The sequence below is a fragment of the Gorilla gorilla genome, chromosome 8 (genome assembly GCF_029281585.2).
Source record: "Gorilla gorilla gorilla isolate KB3781 chromosome 8, NHGRI_mGorGor1-v2.1_pri, whole genome shotgun sequence".
In the NCBI taxonomy this organism is placed as follows: Eukaryota; Metazoa; Chordata; class Mammalia; order Primates; family Hominidae; genus Gorilla; species Gorilla gorilla.
Genome location: NC_073232.2, coordinates 22,198,694 through 22,225,498, shown reverse-complemented (window position 1 = coordinate 22,225,498; position 26,805 = coordinate 22,198,694). Strand labels below are relative to the sequence as shown.

General features: G+C 43.0%; 1 protein-coding gene across 2 annotated transcripts in view; it reads right to left on the bottom strand.

Annotated features, from left to right (window-relative positions):
• The window catches only part of MCM10 (minichromosome maintenance 10 replication initiation factor), a 48,453-nt gene that overhangs the window by 16,615 nt on the left and 5,033 nt on the right, over positions 1 to 26,805 (bottom strand). The window contains exons 3-13 of one of the 2 annotated variants that reach the window (XM_019035644.4): positions 22,131 to 22,472; positions 20,912 to 21,016; positions 20,627 to 20,767; positions 17,712 to 17,883; positions 12,796 to 12,961; positions 10,293 to 10,460; positions 7,110 to 7,226; positions 4,339 to 4,538; positions 2,024 to 2,124; positions 1,072 to 1,182; positions 869 to 986 (exon numbers count right to left, since the gene is read on the bottom strand). In XM_019035644.4, the coding sequence (XP_018891189.3) occupies positions 869 to 986; positions 1,072 to 1,182; positions 2,024 to 2,124; positions 4,339 to 4,538; positions 7,110 to 7,226; positions 10,293 to 10,460; positions 12,796 to 12,961; positions 17,712 to 17,883; positions 20,627 to 20,767; positions 20,912 to 21,016; positions 22,131 to 22,472 (1,741 nt within the window). The remainder of the gene's footprint in view (positions 1 to 868; positions 987 to 1,071; positions 1,183 to 2,023; positions 2,125 to 4,338; positions 4,539 to 7,109; positions 7,227 to 10,292; positions 10,461 to 12,795; positions 12,962 to 17,711; positions 17,884 to 20,626; positions 20,768 to 20,911; positions 21,017 to 22,130; positions 22,473 to 26,805) is intronic. The other variant, XM_019035645.4, reaches the window with a different exon arrangement.

Below are 26,805 nucleotides of genomic sequence, written 5' to 3'. Positions count from 1 at the left end.
CAGGTGCTGTGTTTATGGAGTATGTATGAAGTGCCTGTGAACCGCAGCTCTCATTAGTATTCAGGTGACCTGAGTTCAGGAATCATTCATTTGTCCACCTACCCTATGCATTCCCACTTGATTTTTTTTTTTAATTATTGGCTGAAGCCAAGTAACACATTTCCACTCGCTTTTGCCTCTAAAATGACTCTCCATTTTTAGTGCTTCAGTTTTGTCCTTTATCCAAAGAACTGTACTCTACTCACTGGCTCTGCCTGTCATAAAAAACTGAACTGCGGCAAAACCCAGAAATGGCAGCCAGGCAAATCTGGGCTCGCGTCCAGGAGTTTGAGACCAGCTTGGGCAACATGGCAAAACCCAGTCTCTACAAAAAAATACAAAAATTAGCCAGGCATAGTGGCACATGCCTGTAGTTCCAACTACTTGGGAGGCCAAGGCAGGAGGATCATTTGAGCCTGGGACATGGAGGTTGCAGTGAGCTGACACTGCAGCACTGCACTTCAGCTGGGGCGACAGAGTGAAAACCTGTCTCAGAAAAAAAAAAAGAGAGAGAGAGAGAAAATGACAGCCAGCATGTGAACCTACGCTCTCCCCCTTCACAAAAACCCTCTTTACATACACTTCACTCCTTTCCCTTTTCCATGGTGATAACGACTCTAACCTGTACCATTTGGTGTTGGGAGTCACCAGTGTAAGAAATAATACAGCCTTAAATGCTATTCAGGTTATGGGAAAACTATTTTAAACTTTCAGAGTTAAAACGCAGCCAACCGAAACCTGAAGTCACATTCTGGAAATCGATGAAGACATTCTGAGGACGCCTGAGATGGATGACCCAAGCGGGGAATATTAAATCTGCTCCTCTTACCGCTTCTGTATTTCTTCTGATTTCCTTCTCCTCATCTCCAACATCCGCTGCTTCTGTTGCTTCAAGAGTGCTGAGGCCGAGATGGACTGGATGGCCGGTTTTGGGCTCCCCATGATCCCTGAAACAGAAGCCCAGACTGAGGGGGTGCCCTGGGAGGCTGAGAGAACACAGGGACACACGTGTGGCCGTGCAGCTGATGGTACCTGAAGCTGTGGCTTTGGCTAAATGTTGTTTTAAGTTCCTGGCTCCACACGTCGGCAGGTCCATCAGTTCCTTGAACTCCTCAGAGCAAGACAGGCTCTTCTGGGGTATCCCTGTGCCAGGTCAACACCAGCTTTAGAGGATTCACATTCAGATGGTTTGAGGTCATATGACATACCACTTTCTAAACTCCGCACTTGTAATTTTAGTCATACGTAAACGAAGAAGACGGAATACCAAGAGGAAAGAAAAGAATCCTTAACCTCTATCATCAGACTCATAGGATGGCAGGGTATCTCGACTATATTTTATTTCTAGTAATGATTAGAATATTAAGCCCTTAAATCTGGGGGTCATTCCATACCCTGTTTCTGGAATACCCGCTAAGGATAAGGGTCCCTGACCACTGTTTATGACCATAAGCCCAGGATGGGGGCTGCATTCTCTGATCAAGACTTGTTTTTATTTTATTAAAATTTTTTTCTTTTTATGACCAAGACCCATTTTAACAAAAGATAACCAATAAGTTTGGCCAGGAAGATAATACTGCTGATTCTAATGCTGGATGTAAAGACTTGGACCCAGATACACCAAGAAATTTTAAAAAGCATACTAAGGTAAGACACAGCTAAAATCAATATGCTGTTTTTTTCCTTAAGGTCCTGCAAACCTGGCTTGATTCCTTTAGGTTAGACCGCGCCACTCACTAAGTACAGGTGATGACTGGATTCTTATTACTTAAGAGTATGAGCTGTATCCATTTTCAACCCTAAAGACTGCTTGCTTGCTTATTTATTTATTTTTGTACATGAATAAGTCCTTAGTGGTGATTTCTGAGATTTTGGTGTACCCATCACCGGAGCAGTGTACACTGTACCCAATGTGTAGTCTTTTATCCCTAAGACTGCATAATTAAACTGGAGAAAGAAATTTCTTATGGAAAAACAAAGTTACCGAGTTTTTGCCGTGTTTCCTGGATGATCAAGTTTGTGCCCTTAACAATCAGATTACTCAGAGTGGTTTGAATCTTCTTCTTAGGAGCCACAGCTGCTGCACTGAAATGACAAGTCACCCCCAAAAGGAGAATCACTAAAGCCCCAATGCTCTGATGAGGTAAAGAAGGCATAGATATCATCATTTATTACACACACCGTCAAAGTTTCTCAAAACACCATCTAAGTAGGCTTTCTTAATGTCACGGCCCAATAGCATAACTGGTTTATGCACTGTGTCACAGAGGAAAAGCTAGAGGCAGCTTACAAATCCGCTTGAGGCCATTCTGGAAGGAAATTTGGCAAAAGAAATAAAAAAAAAGCCAATGCTTTGATCTAGCAGTCTGAATATTTATCTTAAAATAATTAAGGATTATGCAAAAATTTAGGATATTAATGGCAGCTTTGTTTATAATGTCATACATTGGAAACACCATTAACGTTCACCCATAGGGAATTGTTTAAATGAATTAAGACAGAGTATGTAAAAGAACACTATGTAGCCACTGAAAATACATGAGAAAAACATTAATTATTTTACACTGGAAAAAAAGTGGATACAAAGAATAGGAACAATATGATCTCATTTTATATTACTAAAAATGTATACATATGAAGAAACACAACACCTAGGAGTATATATACCAAGGAACTAACAGTTTGGGGTTTTTTTTTGAGACAAGATCTCACTCTGTTGTCCAGCCTGGAGTACAGTGGAGCAATCGTGACTCACTGCAGCCTCAACTTCCCCAGGCTCAAGCAATTCTCCCATCTCAGCCTCCCAAATAGCTGGGACTACAGGCGTGTGCCACCATGCCCAGCTAATTTTTTTGCATTTTGTAGAGATGGGGTTTTGCCATGTCGCTCAGGCGGGTCTCAAATTCCTGGGCTTAAGCAATCCTCCTGCCTTGGCCTCCCAAAGTGCTGGGATTATAGGTGTAAGCCACTGTGCCTGGCCTAGAACTAACAGTTTTTCATGGGATAGGATTATAGTTGGTTTTTATTTTCTCCATTGGTTGGATTGTATGTTCTTTTAAAAGACTAATATACATGTATTGCTTTTAGCAGATTGGAAAAATTCAGAAATCATTTTAAATCTCAAAAACATGCTTACTGTTAAAAAAGAAACAGGAAGTGAGTCCTCTTGCCCCATTCCTGCTGGATTGGGAACAAAAATCTATGTTTTATTCTTGGACCAACTGTAGCTGCCTTGTGCCAAGTCCTCAGATATGCTTTATATAATGTAGTGACGAGGCCACTGATTACAAGCTTATCCAAACCATAGCCTGCGGGCCACATGCAGCCCAGGATGGCTTTGAATGCGGCCCAACACAAATTCATAAACTTTCTTAAAACATTAAGAGATTTTTCTTTTCTTTTCTTTCTTTTTTTAAGCTTGTAGGCTATCATTAGTATATTTTATGTGTAGTCCAAGACAATTCTTCCAAAGGGGCCCAGGGAAGCCAAAAGATTGGACACCCCTGGATTACAGCGTCAGGGGCTGTAGTGACTCTGAACCCCCAGGCAAGGGGCCATGGATGCCTGCCCAGCATCGCCCCACTCCCCGTGTGAAGCTTCATAGTATATTCACTCACTGAAGGAAATTTGGGTTCCACGAGGTCTGTAGCCTCACTCAAATAGTCGTACGAGAAATAATTCAAAGGGTGTTAACACTGTAATTAACACATTTTTAATGGCCCTGATGAAGGTGCACTATTCACATTAGAAGTCAGAGGGGCCGGGAGCAGTGGCTCATGCCTGTAATCCCAGCACTTTGGGAGGCCGAGGCAGGCAGATCACCTGAGGTCAGGATTTCGAGACCAGCCTGGCCATCACGGTGAAACCCTGTCTGTACCAAAAATGCAAAAATTAGCTGGGCGTGGTGGCACGCGCCTGTAGTCCCAGCTACTCAGGAGGCTGAGGCAGAAGAATCACCTAAACCCAGGACTTGGAGGTTGCAGTGAGCTGAGACCGCACCACTGCACTCCAGCCTGGGTGATAGACTCCGTCTCAAAAAAAAAAAAAAAAAAAAGTTGAAGAGGAAGAGTGGGCTCTCTTAAAGTCCAACACAACATAAGTCAATCCCTCTCTCTCCTGAAAGTTTTTCTCTCTACCTGGGAATAAAAGCGGTCTTTAACCAACTTGTTTCAGGTAGTGAGTTATGAAAGATAAAACCCGTGCAAGTATCCTATGACGGTTACAGGAAGGTACAACCAGTAGGTTTAGTCTTTGATAAGCAAAATCCTCTGCCCAAAAGAAGCCCCGAGAACGTCTTACATTGAAGCTGCATACGAGGCAGAAGAAACCCCTCCGTAGTAAAAGCCATCTTGGCACAGCCGTTCTTTGAGGCTGGTGCCTCTGCGGGCAAACTTCTTTGGAATTCGTCCTCCAGAGAAGGTGGACTGCAAATCCGCACGCTTTGCGCTGAGCTTCTTGTACTGAGCCTGGACATGGTACTGACAGTACTCGCAGTCACGCTGCAAAAGGCAGAGCAGTGGCATCAGGGTGAGGGCAACAGGCCAGGAAACAGCAGTGAGCAGACACAGTTCCTTCTCCCCACTTCCCGGAACATGATGCATGCAGAGTCCTCCCTGCTGACCTCCACGACCGTTCCCAGTGTGGAAGGGCTACTCAGTCCCTGAGGGGAAGAAGTTCTTCCCTTCGAGTCCCCTGAAAGCACTGTTCTGGTGAAATACCCCTTGCCCTCTTTCTACAAAGGAAATCAGCTTCTAGGATGAACCTTGAAAACAAGTTAGGTGAAAGAAGTCAGACACACAAGGTCCTATGTTATTTAAGTCCTTTTATAGAAGAGGCAAATCCATAGACAGAAAGCAGATTAGACATCACCAGGAGATGAAGGGAGTGGGGATGGGAGTGATGACTTTATGGTGCCAGTGTTTTTACAGGGTGATGGAATTCTGAAACCAGGGAGCTGGTGGTTACACAACTAAATATCACTGAATTATATATGTATTTTAAAATGATTAACTGTATATTGTGAATTTTGCCCCAATAAAAAATAATTTAAAAACAAAATCAGCTCCCAGCGAGGTTTTTCTAGCTGTTTCTCTGGTTGATCCTCGGACAAGTGCTATCCTTTCAGTGAAAGAAACAAAGAGAGATGGTGCAGCATTGTTCTACTGGGTGAACAGTAGTTACGACGACAATGGATTTTTTTTTGGAGACAGAGTCTCACTCTGTCACCCAGGCTGGAGTGCAGTGGTGTGATCCTGGCTCACTGCAACCTCCACCTCCTGGGTTCAAGTGATTCTTGTGCCTCAGCCTCCCAGGTAGCTGGGATTACAGGCGTGCACCACCATGCCCAGCTCATTTTTGTATTTTTACTAGAGACGGGGTTTTACCATGTTGGCCAGGCTGGTCTTGAACTCCTGGCCTCAAGTGATCGGCCCACTTCGGCCACCCAAAGTGCAGGGATTACAAGTGTGAGCCACCGCCCCATCCAGACAATGGATTTTTAAGAATCTAATTCTCGCGGGGAGATCTGTTGGGTACTTCACTCTGAAACCTCATTTTCCAATCGTCTCCCACCTTATTCTTTCCTGTCCACCAATTAATCTAATAGGAAGGAATAATGGAATAAAAAAAGATGAAACCAAAACCTGTCATTTAATCCTTTCAAAGAACTCTAAGAAGTACCTCTTCACACCTACTACAATGGCTATAACAAAAAAGAAATAGAGTAACAGGTGCCGATGAGGACAGGGAGAAACTGGAAAGTTCATCCATTGCTGGTGGACCACTTGGGAAACCAGTCTGGCAGTTCCTCCAAAATCTGGACAGTTACCATGTTGACCCAGTAATCCCACTCCCAGGTATATGCCCAAGGGAGTGGAAAACATACATCCACCTAAAAACTTGTATGCGAGTGTTTTAGCAGCATTATTCATAATAGCTAAATGTGGCAACAACCCAAGCGTGTATCAACTGATGAAAGAATAAACAACATGTGGTATATCCATACAATGGAATATTATTTACCCACAAAAAGGAATAAAGTGTTGATAAATGCTACAGCACGGATCAATTGTGAGAAAAATTATGCTAAGCAAAAGAAGCCAGACTTCTGAAAAGGGCACATATTGTGATTCCATTATATGAAATGTCTAGAAGAGGCAAATCCATAGAGACAGAAAGTAGGTTAGTGCTTACCAGGGGCTGGGGGAGAGGAGACTGGGGAGTGATTGCTAGTGGGTACTAGGTTTCTTTCTGGGGCAATGAAAGGGTTCTGAAATTACACAGTGGTGATGGTTGCACAACTCTGTGAATGTACTAGAAATTACTGAATTGTTGACTTTATTTATTTATATTCTTTTTTGGAGACAGAATCTCACTCTATCGCCCAGGCTGGAGTATAATAGTGCGATCTCGGCTCACTGAAACCTCTGCCTTCCAGGTTCAAGTGATTCTCTGGCCTCAGCCTCCTGAGTAGCTGGAACTACAGGCGCCCACCACCATGCCCGCCTAATTTTTGTATTTTTAGTAGAGATGGGGTTTCACCATGGTGGCCAGGCTAGTCTCAAACTCCTGACCTCAGATGATCTGTCCCCCTCGACCTCCCAAAGTGCTGAGATTACAAGAGTGAGCCACCGCACCTGGCCTGAATTGCTTACTTTAAAAGGGTGAATTGCATGGTATGTGAATTTTACCTAAATGAAGCTATTATTTTTTAAAAAGCCCTAAGAAAAGGTATAATGGAGTTAAAATATAGGCTAAAATACAATTTTCATTGTATTTGATCATGTTTGCTCTGTGGAATTACAAGAATTAAAGGCAAACAAAAATTCTGTCTTAAACTTCTTGGTCAGATAAAAGATCACTTTCCTAAGAGGTTAAATCCCCTCACCTTTCCCCTGCCCTCACTTTTTTAAACTGGCAATTATTAACCACACATTAAATTTTCTCATTTTGACTCTTCCTTTAAGTGGGAAACTCAGTTCCAAACTGGTCATCACAGCTAAAGCACCAACAGTTTATTCCTAACTGTTCTTTACTTTAGCAGAAACCGTCCTAACAAGGCTGAAACCAACCAAATTCACAGTCTGCGTGCACGGCTCTCCATTCTTCTTCTTGGCTTTACAGGTTCCCAGGTCAAGAGCTTCACCCATAATTAAGACCTTCTGAGGATGATCGATAGATAAACACACCTGTAAGAGAAGGTGGGGCAGGAGTTAAAGGCGGACAAAATTATGGCCTTTTATTAGCAGGAATAGAAAAAAGAATGGTTGGTGCTGATTTAAGAAGGTTATTGCCAGGCGCAGTGGCTCACATCTATAATCCTTGCACTCTGGGAGGCCGAGGCAGGTGGATCGCTTGAGGCCAGGAGTTTGAGACTAGCCTAGGCAATGTGGCAAAACCCTGTCTCTACAAAAAACCACAAAAATTAGCCAGGCATGGTAGTGCGTGCATGTAGTCCCAGTTACTTGGGGGCTGAAGTGGGAGGATCACTAGAGCCTGGGAAGTCCAGGCTGAAATGAGCTGTGATCACACCACTGCACTCCAGCCTGGGCAACAGAGTGAGGCCGTGTCAAAAAGGAGAGAGGTTTTACTGGTCTAAAGGAATGTGAAGCCAGTGCTCTATAACCGTTTTAGGAACAGGGGTGCAGAAGGCACCTTCAGTTCTCTTCCCATTTTCCATCCTTTCCTTCATCTTTGCGATTGGAATCCTGATTTTGTCTGGGCTGGCTGAGTTCTCAGCCTCAGGTAACAGATCCTGTTGCCTGTTTTCCCAGCACTCCTTAGAGCTAGCATTGGTTATGTGATGAGTTCTAGATGCTCAGACATAAACAGGAGTTGGTAGGGAAGCTTCTGCTTTCCTGACAAAATGAGTTAGGAGGCTGGCTCCCCCTTCCTCTTCACTTCTTGCCTTGAATGGAGATGACTGGAGGGAGACAAGTCCCTCAAGTGCCTTGCTGAACTCAGCTCTCTCCCTTCTTGTTTGCAATTCTCTTCTTGGACAGACTGTACCAAGAGGGACTATCCTGAATAGCTCGGGCTTTGTCCTCACCCCTCCTAGGGCAAGATCTCTTACAACACTTGAGCTCAATAAGCCAAGTAGCCTCCAGGTTATAAAACCCAGATCAGGGTGCTTTCATAATCCCTCCGCTGCAGGGTGAAGAGAGCCATGAGCAGACAGGACTCTGCCTGCCTGGAGTGCCTTGACTGAGTCTTGGTGGACTGGCTCAACCCAGATCCTAGGCTTCTGTGGACTCTCGCTGCCTAAGGTGCTTTGCCCAATTTGTGTAAGTGTTTTGTCTCCCGGATGCATACTCCTGTAGGCAGGCTTGTGCAAAGCTGCGGGTAGCTTGGTTTATGCTGAACCACTGGCAGCTGGGTTTGCACAAAGCTTCCAGCCAGATCTGGGAACCTACCAGATCTAGAAATAGTAGAAATTGGCAAGGTGTTTAGAGCCCTCCCACGGGACTGGTAAACAGTGCATGGTATTCCTCTCCAAGAAACTGGCACCCTTCCACGGTATGCCACTTCACAGTGATGGCTGGAGTTTCAAAGGCATCTTGTGACCAGGAGAGAAAGGCTGAGACTCACAGAGATGTCACTCTTAAATCACTATAGTGTTTAATCTGAATTTTTTTTAATATGTAAGAAAAATAAGCCCCACTGTTTATTGTTGAAAAGAAACTATACTTAAGTTTGTTTGTTACTTGCAGCCAAACACATTCCTAACCAATAGAGGAAGATTTGTTGCCATTCTCTGGTGAAAGCAAGGAATGAGATAACATTTTTCTCACTTCTCTTGAAAATAATAATCTGACTACAACAGAGTAAAGCTCCGTGCTGGGTCAGAGTAGAGAAACTGCCAGTTGCTATTCACACTGTGTCTAGATTTGCGATTTCCTAGAGAAGCAGTAGGTAGTGCCAAAACTCTAGTATTTGAGAAGATGAAAATTCACTTTGATTTTAAACTGCAGCTATGGTTGTCACAGTCAACGGAGCAAAATTCCCTCAACTATAAAACACTGCTTTCTTGATGCCACCATAAAAATTTATATAAGGAATCATGCTGGGCACGGTGGCTCACACTTGTAATCCTAGTACTTTGGGAGGCCAAGGTGGGTAGATCACTTGAGCCCAGGGGTTCGAGACAAACCTGGGCAACATAGTGAAACCCTGTCTCTACAAAAGACACAAAAATAGGCTGGGCGTGGTGGCTCATGCTGTAATCCCAGCACTTTAAGAGGCTGAGGCAGGTGGATCACCTGAGGTCAGGAGTTCAAAACCAGCCTGGCCAACATGATGAAACTCGTCTCTAATAAAAATGCAAGAAAAATTAGCTAGGCATGGTGGTGCATGCCTGTGATCCCAGCTGCTGAGGGTGAGGCAGGAGAACCACTTGAACCTGGGAGGTATAGGTTGAAGTGAGTCAAGATCACACCATTGCACTCCAGCCTAGGCAACAAGAGCGAAACTCCATCACATACACACAAAAAAAACCCACAAAAATTAGCAGAGCATGGTGGCATGCACCTGTAGTTCCAGCTACTCAGGAGGCAGAAGTGGAAGGATCACTTACGCCCAGGAGAGGGAGTTTGCAATAAGTCAAGAACACATCACTGTACTCCAGCCCGGGCAACAGAGCAAGACTCACTTTCAAAAAAAAAAAGAAGGTATGAATCTAAGGAAACCTGAATACAATAGTTCAAAAACTCAAGGAACTTTGTAACTAATTTGAAAAGATGGAATAAAAGTAGTTGTTACAAAACACTTTAGAATAGGTGGAAATTCAGAATACTGATGGGTAATAAATGAACAAAAAATGAAAAGCCAGATTCACGGAGACACAATCACATAAAAGCATGACTTATTTTCTGGAGGTAGACTAATACAAACTTTTTTCTTTTCTTGTCTTTTTTTTTTGAGATGGGGTCTTACTTTGTTACCTGGGTTGGAGTGCAGTGGCACAATCAGGGCTCACTACAGCCTCAACCTCCCACCGCAGCCTCCTGAATAGATGGAACTACAGTTGTGTGCCCCCACTCACAGCCAATTTTTACATTTTTTGTAGAGATGGGGTTCTCACTATGTTGCCCAGGCTGGTCTTGAACTCCTGGGCTCAAGTGATCCTCCCCCTTTGGCCTCCCCAAAGTGTTAGGATTACAGGTGTGAGCCACTGTGTGCAGCATCAAACATCTTTGATAAAACTCAGTTAACTTGTAAAGACAATCATCAATCAAATCCCAGAAACAGGCTCTTACCTCCTCTGAACCATCCTTGGGCTTCATGGGGTTCGCATTGAGGATCCCTACGACAGTCCCCTGCTCCGTCTTCCAGAGCGCTTTGTGAACTTCTCCAAATAAGAACAAGGACACACATTGTGTCAGGTCACGAAGGTCATTCAGTTTCCATATGCTGAAGGTTTTTCCCTGGAACAAATAGTTATCTTTATTTTTTATAATTTTGAACTGTAGGTTATGCTGTGCTCATTTATGATTCAAGAGTTTTACTATGGAAAACTATATGCCTATAATCCATAAAATCCAAGTTTTTTTGTTGTTATTCAAATATGTATCATCAGCATGTGTGATAACTTTAACCCATTCTCTAGGCTTTTGCATTCCACTACCCTTCTCATTTTAGAGATGAAAGTGAAATAAAGCAAGCCAGTGGCAAACTTGTTAGCAGAGTCTCTAATTATCTTGGGTCTAAGCAGAGGGAGTGGGATAGCACTGCCTTTCTAATGACACAGAGACAGACACACACACACATCATTAAAAGGACAGTGGAAGGTATGACAGTACCATTTAATAACTTACTGATATGAATCAATATTAGGTAAATGAGTAAATCTATTCCATATCATTGGTTAATTATATGATGATTATTATTTTTAGAGACAGAGTCTTGCTCTGTCACCCAGGTTGGAGTGCAGTGGTGCAATCACGTTCCGTTGCTCACTCCAACTCCTGGGCTCAAAGAATCCTCCACCCTCAGCCTCCCAAGCAGCTGGGACTACAGGCATGTGCTACCAGCCCCAGCTAAATTTTTTTTTCTTTTCATAGAGATGAGGTCTCACTATGTTGCCCAGACTGGTCATGAATTCCTGGGCTCAAGTGATCCTCCCACCCCATCCTCTCAAAGCGTTGGGGTTACAGACGTGAGCCACCAAGCCTAGCCTAAGTCTATTATTAATATGAAAAAAGAAGTTTCCTTTCTAGGCTATTAAATCTCTGCTTAGCTTACAAAAGCATCATTTCAAGAAAACTGGTTGAGTTTAACCTTAACATTTCAGAAGTATGATTAAGTATCTGAAGAAATACAGCTCAAAATGCTGACCGATTATAATGTGAAAAACCTCCACTTTTACGGTTGTTTTTAAAACCAGAATACTGTGAATAATCTTGACTTGCACTATCTCACAGAGGCATCCCGGGCTGGGGATGGTTATGGGTTACAGCATGGAATCTACTGCCCGGACTCTGAGCTGGAATCCGTCTTCCAGGGATTTGTGCAGTGCCTGTCTTGGAAGAGTTCAGATAAATTCTCGTGTCTATTATTATTATGTCATTACAGCCACTTGTGAAGTAACTAAGAATTTGATCAAAGGAAAACCAGACCTGTCCACATTTACCTCAGCAGTGACAGGGCTAGTGTAAGACCGGGTAATCTTTAATTTTTTTTAATTTTTTTAAGTTCTGGGGTACATGTGCAGGATGTGCAGGTTTGTTACATAGGTAAACGTGTGTCATGGTGGTTTGCTGCCCCTACTAACCCATCACGTAGGTATGAAGCCTGCCATGCATTAGTTCTTTTCCCTAATGCTCTCCTCCTCCCTGCCCTCCACCAACAGGCCCCAGTGTGTGTTGTTCCCCTCCTTGTGGCCATGTGATCTCATTTATTTAGCTCCCACTTATAAGTGAGAACATGCAGTGTTTGGTTTTCTGTTCCTGCATTAGTTTGCTGAGGATAATGGCTTAGGACCGGGTACTCTTAAAATTCAACCCCATGTCAGCTCTAACGAAAAACCAAAGGTTGGTCAAGATCTAAATTAGAGAATAACATCATGATTGAGCATGATCAATCATAGCATCTTAGAGATAGGAGAGATTTTCAATCTAATCAAAGTCAGTTCCTTCATTTTATAAATAAGGAAATGGAAGCCGGTAAAGAAAGATTAACGGCCAACCTAAGGTAACATCGCTAGTTAAAGGCACAAGGCTTAGAAGCCAGGCTATCTGACTTGCCAGGTCACAGAATAACTTTCCCATTTATGACTCAGTCAAAAGTGATTTTGAAACTTGTTAGATCTTTGGTAACAACCATCAAATTAAATATATCACACGGCACTGACACAGGCCAGCAATTTCAGCACTTCTGTGGTTGGTACCTTACATCTAAAGGGACCTCCAAAGAATCTGTGAGCTCAGCCTCTTTGGTTACTTGCGCCTCTCCTCCATGGGAGAGATCACAGTGTCACAGGGACAACCACATGTGTCACCCAAAACAATGACAAGTGAAATGCAGTAAGGATGATTTGGACAATGGAAAGCCCAAGAAACCTGTACCACCAGGTCTTATTTAAACAGGGCATCCTTTGCTTATACCCGCTGGATACCAACTCAATGATGTGTGGTGATTCTGGAACTTACTATACTTATTTCTAAATGAAACACCAACAGGTTCCAGTTAACAAATTCAGGACATCGAATTCCCACTGTTAGTTTGTAGTAAAACAGCTAAGAAACCAATACAATGGCTCACACTATTCACACTCTGTGGCGTAACCTTCTTCAATATAACCCCAAATGTCACCCAATCTATTTCTTCCAGCTTCTCTCTGGCCATCTTTTCCTTGATCTGAGACAGTCTGATCAGTTTTCGGCCGGTCATTTTCTTGTTCATTTCTGTGGAGGACACTCGAGGCCGCCTGGGTTAAGAAACCAGCGATTAGTAATTATGATTCTAATAAAAAAATTAACTGGCACCTTAGCAGGTGGTAAGGGAGTGTGATGGTCAGAAACCTCTACAGTACCTGTTCTTGGGAAGCTTAGTTATATAGTATGACCAAGGCATCCATTTTTATAGCAAATAAATAAATAATTCTTTTTTTTTTTTTTTTAAAGATGGAGTCTCACTCTGTTGCCCAGGCTGGAGTGCAGTGGCGCAATTTCAGCTCACTGCAGCCTCCGCCTCCTGGGTTCAAGTGATTCTCCTGCCTCAGCCTCCTGAGTAGCTGGGACTACAGGCACGTGCCATCATGTGCTAATGTTTGTATTTTTAGTAGAGATGGGGTTTTGCCATGTTGGCCAGGCTGGTCTCAAACTCCTGGCCTCAAGCGATCTGCTCGCCTCGGCCTCCCAAAGTGCGGGGATTACAGGTGTGAACCACTGCGCCTGGCCTCTAAGATAATTTTTAAAGCTAGGTTTGCCTTTCTTTGGATATAGATCTAGGGCTTATATAGAATACAAGAAAGATCGCAAATCCTTTAAGCTCTTAAATTATGCAAATTTTAATATTCTTCTGCAAACAATCTTTTTTACTTTATTACAAAACCATGAATTAATATTCATAAATAAGACACTTAAATTTCATCGATTATGCAAGAATTTCACAGGTTCTACTATTCTAATTGAATTTTTTTTAAAGACAACATTTTGACATACAATAAAGGCTTTTGAATGTAGCTTCAATTAATATATTCTTATTCCTAATGACAGTCAAAAAACTCTTAGGGTTATTAACATTTGTTTCATCTTTGATAGCGTTATATATTTGCAGACGAGAAAAGACACTCAGAGAAAAACATGGTTCTTCACTATTTCATGAGTCTTCTGGAACAGAAAGTCCCGGAGCTAAGTTTGAACAATGAAGAATATTCAGGAAGCAAAACATTGACTTCAGTGGGAAAATTCTTTCCTTTGTCTGATTTCTGTGATTGTAGTGTAATAGGATCCCCCCCCCCAAGTTACTTAAGGGTGTATGTCAGCTGCCTGAACCCTGAAGGCCAGGTAGGGGGCCACAGCCATGGTGCCCAGCCAAGGAGCAGATGTCGCTAAGAACCCAACCATTCTGGAGCATATCTGGGAACACACCAAGAAAAGAGCCTCATCACACATACACAGTAGGCAAACAGCTTAGGGGAGTCCTAGCTAGAGCAATCAGATGAGAAAGAAAGAAAGGGCATCCAAATTGGAAAAGAAAAAGTCAAATTATCCCTGTTTGCAGATGATAATGATCTTATATTTGGAAAAACCTGAAGACTCCACCAAAAAACTATTAGCACTGATAAACAAATTCAATAAAGTTGCAGGATACAAAATCAATATTCAAAAATCAGTAGCATTTCTAGATGCCAACAACGAACAACCTGAAAAAGAAATCAAGAAAGTAATCCCATTTACAACTGCTCCAAATAAAACACCTAGGAATACACTTAACCAAAGAAGTGAAAGATCTCTACAATAAAAACTAAAAAACATTGATGCAAGAAATTAAAGAGGATACCAAATATGGAAAAATAGCCTATGTTGATGGATTGAAAGAATCAATGTTGTTCAACTGTCCATACTATCCAAAGCAATCTAGAGCGTCAATGCAATCTCCATCAAAGTACCAATGACAGTCTTCACAGAAACAGAAAAAACAACCCTAAAGGTATATGGAATCACAAAAGACCCAAAATAGCCAAAGCAATCCCGAGCAAAAAGAACAAAACTGGAGGAATCACATTACCTGACTTCAAATTATACGAAAGCTATAGTAACCAAAACAGCATGGTACTGGCATAGAGAAACCAGAAACGAATCCATAAATCTGCAATGAACTCATTTTCAACAAAGGTGCAAAGAACATACATTGGGGAAAGGACAGTCTCTTCAACAAATGGTGCAGGGAAAACCGGATATCCATATGCAGGAGAATGAAACTAGACCCGTATCTCTCGCCATATACAAAAATCAACTCAAAATGTATTCAAGAGGCTGGGCACCGTGGCTTACGCCTGTAATCCCAGCACTTTGGGAGGCCGAGGCAGGTGGACCACCTGAGGTCAGGAGTTTGAGACCAGCCTGGCCAGCATGGCGGTTTCTACTAAAAATACAAAAATTAGCCAGGCACTGTGGTGCGTGCTTGTAGTCTGAGCTACTCGGGAGGCTGAGGCAAGAGAATCACTTGAACTCGGGAGGCAGAGGTTGCAGTGAGCTGAGATCACGATACTGTACTCCAGCCAGGGCGACAGAGCAAGACTGTCTCAAAAAAAAGATTAAAGACTTAAATCTAAGACCCAAAACTATGAGATTACTAAAAGAAAACATTGGGGAAACTCTCTAGGACATTGGTCTTGGCTAAGATTTGTTGGGTAGTAACACGAAAGCACAGGTAACCAAAGCAAAAATAGACAAATAAGCAGATCTCCCAAACAGTCTTGCTGCCATCCAGGGGTGCCTTACATATAAGTCTGAGTCATTCTTTGGCTTTTGGATCCTTCCCAGTTCTGAGGAAACTTTTTTTTTTTTTGAGATAGGGTCTTGCTCTGTTGTCCAGGATGGAGCGCAGTGGCACAATCTTGGCCCACTGCAGCCTTGACCTCCCCACTCAGCCTACCAAGCAGCTGGAACTAGAGGCGCATGTCACCACACCGGGCTATATTTTGTTTCTGTAGAGATGGGGTTTTGCCCTGTTGCCCAGGCTGGTCTCAAACTCCTGAGCTCAAGCAATCTGCCACCCTCAGCCTCCCTAAGTGCTGGGATTACAGGTGTAAGCCACCATGCCCAGCTAGGGAAAGGTTCTTCTATACAGCCCAGGGTTTTTTCCGTAACAATGAGTTAATAGATTTAAAAAAAAAAAAAAAAAAAAGCCCCAAAATCTAAACCTTTCTGAGCACAAACATGACACTCAAAGGAAATACTGCAGCATTTCAGATTTGGGATTTTCAGATTTGGGATGCTTAACCAGCAAGTCTATTTAATGTAAATATTCCAGAATCCAAAACCCAAAACAGTTCTGGTCCCAAGCATTTTGGATAAGGGACCCTCGACCTGTGTCGGGGAATTTCTATGAATATGTCCTTTAGAGTATTTTTAGGGCCTGAGGTCCACGTTTAACAATGACAAAGAGACCCAAACAATTCTGTGATCCCTTAAATTTAAAAGCCACTCAGAAGCTTTTGCTGAGTAGTTTAAGTCTCTTCCATCTCAATTCCGATTCACATGTGCAATAAATGCCCACCAGCAGCAACATGGTTCATTACCCATAGGGAGCTTCAACTGGGCCATGGCTGGGGCAGGCAGTAGCATCTCGGGGGGGGGCAATTCTCTATCTTGAGAAGGAAACCTGCAGCCCCCTCAGTGAGAACCACAGCTTCTACTGCTGTATTCTGTTTCTTAGAGTCTGTCTCAGATGTAATTAAGATATAAATACATTCTTCAGTTTTGGAGAATACCAAGTCTTTACAAGACACTTCTTGTTTGTGGAAACAAGGTCTTGTTCTGTTGCCCAGGCTGGAGTGCAGTGGTATGATCATAGCTCACTGCAGTCTTGAACTCCTGGGCTCAAGCGAACTTCCTGCCTCAGCACCCCCAAGTAGCTAGGACTACAGGTGCACACCACTGTGTCCAGCTAATTTACTTTTTGTAGAGATGAGGTCTCACTATGTTACCCCGGCTAGTCTCGAGCTCCTGACTTCAAGCAATCCTCCTGCCTCGGCCTCCCAAAGTGTTGGGATAGCAGGTGTGAGCTACCACGCCCAGCCTTATAATACACTTTCATTGTATGTTGGCAACACTTGCTCTCCTCTGCTAATAATATATACTTTAAGAGCTTAGCAGTTTTAGTTGTTGGCTGATATTTACACTGACAAGGTTTCAGAGTTTTAGACAGTTTCACTTGGTTCCTCAAATGGACTGTGCTAAAAGCAATCCAGTCTCACAGTAAGGAGTACTGTTCTGCCCTGGGATTATCCAGATGTAATGATGGAGATGCAATGGAGTAGTGATACAGAGTATAGATAATTAAAAAAATTAAAATAAAGTTAAAAAAAGTCCAAGATTTGAATATAGCTTTTAATTGAATTGAGCTTGGAATATATTCCTATTATAACAGGCTATCTTAAATGTATCCCTATAACAGATGCAAAGAATATAAATTTGCCTTAAAAAGGCTATTAGAAAGAAAAACAGCATAGCTATTTTTCTTAACATCAACTACAAGAATCAATAGAAATAGAAAAAATGATCCTAAAATTTATACAGAACCGCAAAAGACCCAGAAGAGCCAAATCAATCCAGTAATTGCTTAATTGCATAAATATTATCCTGGTTAAACTGTGTATTTAAAAAGTCTAAATTATACCTCAATAGAGATGGAGAAAAATTTTTAAAATCTACTATTTCCATCTGTCAATTTCTGATTAAATATACTACCATTTGTCCATTTCTTTTTATAGATACATATTCTTTGTTGATTACATACACAAGAAAAAGTCTTTCTTAAACATTTTATATGCAACTGTACTTAGTCAAACCTAGGGCTACTGCTAGTCTTCCAGTGGTGTTTTGTCCAGTTCAAGAGCTGCTGGTGTTTTGTGGATCCTGATGTATAAACACACTACTTCTAAAGGACTCCGAGAGGCACAAAAAGCTATGCAGTGGCGCACATGAATAGATGGTTTAGCTACTGACCTGAGCCGCAGGCCGGAGAAGGCTTCCACACAGATGGGTTGAGTCGTTTCCCCAGAGCTTCCTGGGGTCCCCACAATTTGACCTCTAGTTATCCCACTAGGTTTGTTCCGAGAAATCGTCTGTAGTGGTTGGGAGGGTGCACTTGTCATCCTTGAAGATGAGCTTTTGGGCTCTAGAAAATTAACACAATTAATGAAAAGGCAACCACACTGATAATCACGAATGGAATTTGGAAATTTGTTTTTACAGATTTGTTCCTTTGAGATAGGGACTCACTGTGTCACCCAGGCAGGAGTGCAGTGGTGGCGTGATCTGCGATCACTGCAACCTCCTTCTCCTGGGTTTAAGCTATTTCTGAGTAGCTGGGAACACAGGTATGTGCCACCATGCTCGGCTAATTTTTGTATTTTTTGTAGAGACGGGTTTTGCCATGTTGCCCAGGCTGGTCTCAAACCCCTGAGCCCAAGCAATCCACCCACCTAGGCCTCCCAAAGTGCTGGGATTATAGGCGTGAGACATTGCACATGCACACAGTCTGAACTGTTCCTTTTGTTTTTGAGATGGAGTTTCACTGTTGTTGCCCAGAGTGCAGTGGTGTGATCTCAGCTCACCACAACCTCCGCCTCCAGGGTTCAAGTGATTCTCCTGCCTCAGCCTCCCAAGTAGCTGGGATTACAGGCATGCGCCACCACGTCCGGCTAATTTTGTATTTTTAGTAGGGATGGGGTTTCTCCATGTTGGTCAGGCTGGTCTCGAACTCCCGACCTCAGGTGATCCGCCTGCCTCAGCCTCCTAAAGTGCTGGGATTACAGGCATGAACCACCACCCCCGGCCAGGATTGTTCCTTTTTTAAAGCAACACATGCAATAATCAAATCTTGGGAACAAAGCATGCCCCACAAGACCATTTCTTGGACTTACAGTCCAACAGAACTTTCTCTGATGATAATAATGTTGTACATTGGTGCTGTCCAATAGGGTGCTAGCTACCAGACACATGTGACCATCAGTCACTTAAATGTGACCCTGTGCTTTTAAGGAAATACATTTCTAACTAAATTTAATCTAATTTTAACTTAAATATCCACAGGTGGCTAGTGGCTACTGTACTAGATAGTGCCGCTCTAAAATACTGATTCTCTATGCAATGATGTTTACTGAATATTCATCAAGATACAGAGCACTGGCGCTGATTATCAAAGGGAGGACAAGACCTCCTTCAGAACGAGTAATTAGTGGAGATTTATGTACAGTTCAAATTCTACTTTAAGAACCTGTAATCCCAGCACTTTGGGTGGCTGAAGTGGGCAGATCACTTCAGGTCAAGAGTTCAAGATCAGCCTGGCCCATCATGATGAAACCCTGTCTCTACTAAAAATACAACATTAGCTGGGCATGGTGGGGCGTGCTACTCCGGAGGCTGAGGCAGGAGAATCACTTGAACCCAGAAGGTGGAGGTTGCAGTGAGCCCAGATCATCCCACTGCACTCCAACCTGGGTGACAGAGTGAGACTCTGTTTTAAAAAAAAAAAAAAACATCCAAAACTAGCTCCCCTTTTCTTCTTTCTTGTTTCATTTCATTCCATTCTATTTTATTTGTGGGACCAAGGAAAGTTAGGGGTCTGGTATTCTATTCACTATTGCTTCATTAAATATCCCTGATGGAGTTACTTTTCATATTTTAGAAGTGTTTGATAATTCTCCTGAAAGTCAGATGCTTGGGTATCTTCCTTAATAAAATATCACTCTCTCTTTCATAAGATTGTTGTTTGCCCTCAAAGGGACTTTGGATCACTGCTCTCACACTGGGGGCCAGGGTGACCCTAGAACTTTAGAACCTAGAGGCCAGGCCCATTCCCCACCCCTTAAAACCAAACTTTGGACATTACCTAATGCAACACCCTAGTAATGCCAAAGGTCCTGAGGGGATGGATGCTACTCCTGAATGGATATCTGAATATATAACTTGCCATCAGATTAATATGAACACTCAGGCGGAAGTAGTTCTCTACGACTGTGGCACAGACCCATGCTATTCAAAGGGGCTTTTCCAAACACATGCAGCCAATAAAATGCTGTGTCCTCCAACCCATGTTTTATCAGGCCCATCTTGTCTTAGGTCTCCCGGCAATACAAGAAAAGCAATACATAGGGCAGAAAGCCTTTTCACTGCTGTTTTGTGCATATACATGTGTGTGCTGAACTAGGACTGTATTTGAATACCATCCTCTACTAGTGGCAAAGAAGTCTTTTCCAGAAAACAGCTTTTGATTTGATACGACCTGGCTTCAAATAAAACGTGACCATTTTCTAAGGGAATAACCTCACAAGTCTAAAGCATGAGAACCTAACCAGTGGCTTTACTTACTACAGTCCGGGTAAAACTATGAGACTACAGAGTTAAAAAAAAAAAATGCAACCGGTTAAGTACTTAGTAAATAGCTACTCTGTACCTAAGGATTTTCCTTTTCTCAGACAGGGTCTTACTCTGTGGAACAGGATGGAGTGCAGTGGTGTGATGACAGCTCACTCTAGCCTCAATCTCCTGAGCTCAAACGATCCTCCCACCTCAGCCTCTCAGGTAGCTGAGACTACAGGCAAGCAACACACCTGGCTAATTTTTTTTATTACTGTAGTGATAGGGTCTTGCTATACTACCCAGCCTGGTCTCAAACTCCTAGGATCAAGCAATCTTCCTGCCTCGTGCCTTGGCCCTAAGGATTTTCTAGGCCCTTTGAGATGTAGACGAAGAACACAAAATATATCATGTGGCTTCCATTCCCAAGAAACTTTCTTTCTTTCTCAATGGGGACATAAGACAGACCAAAGGACACAGACACCCACACACACACGAACACCCACACACACACAAACACATACAATAGTGCCAAGATACTGAGACCGCAAGTACCACACCTGGAGGTGAAGCCTTTGGTGTTTGGGCCACCCGCTTGGTTCTTGGTAGTGCAGGGACATCGAGCTCCGCAGAAAAGCATGTTGACTCCTGAATTCTCTGAACTCTCCTCTCCTTAAGAGGTGGCCGGGGAGACTTCTCTACTTAATCAAAAGTAAAATAAGTGAGTAAAAACCCATTCAGAAAGAGGTTCAAAGGGCTGTTTGGACAGGAGTTGGATGCAGAAATAATGTGATAATTTCTAATAAAATAAATGCACACGATTGCCAGAATGACAGTCTTCTTACCAGGGGATTTTTGCAGACGGGCTGGGCTTGCTGTCTGTTTAATTGTTGTTACTTTTAGCTGCTCTTGTAAGGCCTTCATTTGCTCTTGCAAATTCCTTAATTCCTCTAGGAAATGAAAATATGTTAATTTAAGAACCAGGCAGGAGAAAATGTTCTACATGACAAAAATGCGGGCAATATTTTTGTTGTCCACTCTCTGCCCTAATACCTTGAGACCCACATTATAATCACATACCCAAAGCTCATGATTAACTTTTGTACTTTAAAGAGGTCTCTTAGAGAAATACATATTTTATTTAAAGTAAATGAAGAAACCAATAGTCAAACTAGTTATAAATCTTTACTATTAAGAGATATCAAATACAAATCCACAGTTAACAAGTTTTTAGCAGTTGAGAAATAATTATAGGCCAGGCATGGTGGCTCGTGCCTGTAATCACAGCATTTTGGGAGGCTGAGGCAGGAGCATGCATGAGCCCAGCAGTTCGAGACCAGCATGGGCAACATAGGGAGATCCTGTATCTACAAAAAATAAAAAAAATAAAAAAAATTAGCTGGGCATGGTGGTGCATGCCTATGGTTCCAGCTACTAGGGAGGCTGTGGCAGGAAGATCACTTGAGCCTGGGAGGTGGAGGCTACAGTGAGCCAAGATTGCACCACTGTACTCCAGCCTGGGTGACACAGCAAGAATCTGTCTCGGAAAAAAAAAAAAAATTATATTTACTTCATAAATTGGATATCATAACTAATATAATAGATGCTGGCTTCTGTATTAGAAGAAACAGCTAACCATTGAATTTTACTATAGCTTAAACATGTATGAGATGCCAGGAATGAGAAAAGAACATGTGCCAAAGCTTCTGTTCAGGAATGCTCTGCTCAAATAGATATGTGGCAGCTTTGCAGCTTTGTCTCTGGCTCCGCATCCACATAAATCCCAAAGTGCTACTATTCCATAAGAAACATGAAAAGTTTCAGAGCCATTCCGTACAGGATCAAGTGCAGCTGGCTGACAATGATAGAGTCTATAGTTTGTGCTGAAATGCTGGCCTAAACATTTCATCTACCAACTCATATAATTTTCTTTCTTTTTTTCTTTTTTTACAATGTCATTTATCTCTACCCTTGAATCACCAGCTATTTTGATGACAACTATCAGATTGGTGGTCTTCATCCAACTTATCCGAAAGAAATAAGGAAGGCAAGTAGTTAGGGCACCTTGCAACTCTTCATTCGTTTTCTCTCGCCTGGGGGCAGGAGCAGGGAGGACCCTATTTTCAGTTAACTGTGATGCGGGAACTTCTTCTTCATCTGTTAAGTCTTCCATATCTCCAAAGAGAGTGGCCAGATTTTCCTTTTCATCTCTGGTCTCTCCTGTTTCTCCATCATCAGCCTCTTCTGTATAAGATTCACCGTCGCCGTCGGCATCAAAGAGCTCATCAAATGCGTCGGGCTCGCCATTTTCCCGCGTTAAGAAGTTACTTTCTTCTGAATTACAATCCAAGGCTGACTCATTTTCTTCCAGCAGTGCGGTCAGCAGAGACAGATTGTCTTCCTCCTCTAGGCGAAAAGAAGAGAAAGGACAGAGAATAAGCACAGCTAATTCCAAACATTCAACTTTAGGCAATTTAAATGACCCCATGGGGGTAAGAGAAACTACCTAATGGGTACAATGCTCATTACCTGGGTGATGGGTTCAACCATACTCCAAACCTCAGCATCACACTATACATCTTTGTAACAAGCCTGAATCTAAAATGAAAGCTGAAACTAAAAAAAAAAAAAAAACAAAAACAAAAACCTACAGATGCACCATTTTGCCTGGTCTTTGTTCTCCTTGTCTCCATCTTTCCTGTCCCCAGGTGCTTCTTAGGGGACACTGGGCTAAGAAGGAGCCAATACTGCTTAGCGAGTAGAGTGGGCCAGCCACGGGGCCAAATGTCCTCAGGCATTCTACTCCAATCAATGAGACAGCTTCCCGCACACCGACTTCCATGAAATTCAACCAACAAGGGAATAATTTTAAAACACCAAACATAGATTTAGGCTTTAGATGTGTATAATTCCTGACCTTTAAATTATTTGAGATTAAAAAAAAAAAGATACAAACTATATAAAAAATACTAAGATCCCATCACCCAGAATTAGCCATCATTAACATTTTGTTGTTTGCTTCTTGCCTTTAACATTAAATAACACCTTCCGATGAAGTCTGTCATGCCAAATCTTATCCCCACTCCTGACCACTGCCCCCACTTCCCACTGTAATCACTTTCATAATTTTGAGGCATCATTCCAGTCCATTCTTATGCTTTTACATAAATATATAGGCAGTCATAGTCAATCTATATTAGATGGCTTTAAAAATATTTACATAAATATTCCACGCTGCATTACTCTGCATTCCAGGTTCATTCAACATTGCTTGTAAGATTAACCCAAATCAAAACATATAGTTCTAGCCAGGCGTGGTGGCTCACGCCTGTAATCCCAGCACTTGGGGAGGCCAAAGCAGGAGGATCACCTGACATCAGGAGCTCAAGACCAGCCTGGCCAAGAAAGTGAAACCCCGTCTCTACTAATAATACAAAAATTAGCTGGGCGTGGTTGCCCGTGCCTGTAATCCCAGCTATTCAGGAGGCTGAGGCAGGAGAATTGATGGAACCTGGGAGGTGGAGGTTGCAGTGAGCCGAGATCGCACCACTGCACTCCAGCCTGGGTGACAGGGCGAGACTCCGTCTCAAAAACAAACAAAAAACCCCATATAGTTCTAGTTTCTTTCTTTTCGTTGCTATATTGTATCCTATAATAAGACTGTATCACACCTTATTAATCCATTTTCCAGTAAAGGACAATATGGGCTATTTCTAATTTTTCCCCACTACTAAATACGCTGTAATCGTGTATCCGTCTTCTCGCACATGTGTTTCTTGGGAATATCTATCAGAAATGGAATTGCTGGATTGCTGGGTATCCACGTTTTCCAATTTTGCTAGATGCTGCCAAATAGTTCTCAAAGTGGATGCACACTTGAAATGGCATAGTTCGTCTGGGGTAATACTGAGGTTCGTTGTCTCATGCAAAGGAAATCAAGGACGCTGACACACAAGGAGTGAGGTTAAGTGCTGAGATTTAATAGGCAAAAGAAAGAGAAGAGCTCTCAGCAGCAGAGAGGTCCCAGAAAAATGGGTTGCCGCTTCCATGGCAAAATGCATGGGGTTTCATAGACGAGCTTGAGGACGCAATGTCTGATATACATAGGACATAAAAGATTGGCTGGACTAGGTATGCCATTTGCATAGGGTGGAAAACCTGGCTGCCCCACCCTAATCTTTTATTACGCAGGTGGTTCTCTACCTGGCCAGCGCCATGTTGTCTGTTTCTTTACTGTACACGTGGTTGACACAGAAAAGGGGCCGCCGTGTTGAACACGCCTGGCCCCCAGGGAGCCTTTTCCTATTGGCACAGCTGCAGGTATTCATCCGTGCAAATTACTAGCTTGCTTTTCTATGTCTGCCGCTTGATTTTTCAGGCTGGCCTTTGTTAGAAATTACTTGGGGGCTGCTTTTTGTTAAAAGGGAAATTCTGCTGAGGACTCTGTTGCCCTTACTATCTCCCTAAATAATTGCTATCATCCGTATCACTCTCACTAGAGCTGTACACAAGGGCCACTTCTCCCCACCACCTCATCAATATCTGATGTGTCACTTAAATTTTTTTTTGTCAGTCTGATGGACGATTTAAAAAGGCATCTCACTGTTTTGATTTGCATTTCTTGGATTACTGCTGAGGTTAAGAATTGTTTGTTTATTTGCCAATCGGATTTCTTCTTTCTTGATTTATCTATTTTCTTTGCTCTTCCCCACCCCCCCCCACCCCCAATTTGGGCACTATTTGTTTATAAAATCAGAGGTATTCAATGGAAAAATATTAAGGATATCTGACCTACTCTCCTTGTCTGAAATTCAGGGGCTAGAGTATGAGAGGGTGAGGGGCTTGTTCAGGATCACATGGAGAAACAGATCAGTTCAGGAGCTGGGTTAATAAGGAATCTCCAGATCAGCAAACCAATATCCTTTCCACCACTCTACACTCCCTTACCAGAAGGAAAAAGCCAGTAGCCAAACTTCAGGCCTAGAATCTGATGATGGGACCTAATGCTCAGAGTCAGAGGTTGTATAAGGATTAGCTTGAGTTGCTTAGTCCACGAAGACTCCAAGACTGCACAGTGCAAGAGAGAAGAGGCCAGGCAGCTCCCTGTGCTCTGAGAATGTCACATGCCTGCAAGGAAGCAAAGAGGCCTCCACCATCTCTTGTTCCCGTCTGCCAAAGAGGGCACACCCCGGGAAGAGGCTCTGGCTCACACCACTGGGGGCCACAGGTGGAAAATGCTGCCTGGGGACCCCATACCATTCACTTTGAACCCTTCACAAGAGAACCAGGGCTAATCCCATGGTGCCTCACAACCCCGTTTACCTCAGTCACCACCAAAAATCATGTCTTCTCTGTATTACACTAACTCAATCTCCCAGCCTCTTTGTTCTCAAACCCCTCGGATGTGAAATCTACTATCAGCACGTTTCCCGGATCCCCAGTGGCTCTTACAACAGAAATCTGGCTACCCCTGGAACCCTCTTGAATGGAAAGCGTTTAATTGTTCATACCTCACATGGCAATGTCTAGAATAGTGTTCGGCACGTATTAGGCATGCAATAAATACTTGATCAACTTCAGGTTCCTGATGTCTTCTTTATCACTGTCACTTTGGAATGATTCAGTCTTTTTCCAGATCACAGCTCTCTGAAGTTCAAGGCACCAGACGCTGGCATCAAGAACCCCTCATGGCACTGTCATGTGCTGATCATTATGTGCGTATCATGCATGCCCCCCCGGTCCTCCCCTCCATCTCTACTGCTATCACCCTCCTGGGGCACTTCAACCTCCGCAAGGATGATCCAGCCAACATCTTGGTCGCTGGGTTTCTCATCCACTCCCCATCTTAGCTGCCCACTCCCATAGTAACTCCAACTCATCACAGCAAAGCACAACTGACCTCTGAACGTCCCTCTGTGATCCAACCTCCCATCCTTTCAGCCCGCTCACTCTAGGATTCACATCCAGCAGCTCTTCAGCTTCATCCATATGTCTAACCCATCAGCCTACCTACAATGTGTTTCCTGTCCATCACCCCCTGCCCCTAATGCCCTCCCTGTGGATCCATGTTCAACACCATCATCACTCACTGCCTTCTAAAGACTCAGCTCCCTGGCTGGTGAATGGTCCTGGAGAAAGACTCACTACCATGCTGACTGGTCTTTTTTGTTTGTTTATTTATTTATTTATTTTTTCAAGACAGGGTCACACAGGCTGGAGTGCAGTGTTGCAATCTTAGCTCACTGTAGCCTCAAACTCCTGGGCTCAAGTGATCCTCTTGCCTTAGCCTCCCAAGCAGCAGGGACTAGAGGTGCACACCACCATGCCCAGCTTATTAAAAATTTTTTTGTAGAGATGGGGTCTTGCCATGTTGCCCAGTCTGGTCTTGAACTCCTGGCCTCAAGCGATGCTGCTGCCTTGGCCTCCTAAAGTGCTGGGACTACAGGCGTGATCAACAAGACCCTGCCTCAGTCTAACTTTAAATTTTTGCACACCCATAACAAACAAGCATTCAGCACTGCTTAAAGATTCCCACACTTCCCCAATTCATTCGCTTTCCCAGGCTCTGACCACTTCACACTGTCTCTCCTCAAACCTCCTATGCCCACTCCCCACTCTTTACTCTTAGCTGATGATTTTTATATATATTTTTTTTTCTTCTTTTTTTTTTTTTTTTTTGAGACAGAGTTTTGCTCTTGTTGCCCAGGCTGGAGTGCAATGGCACGATCTCAGCTCACTG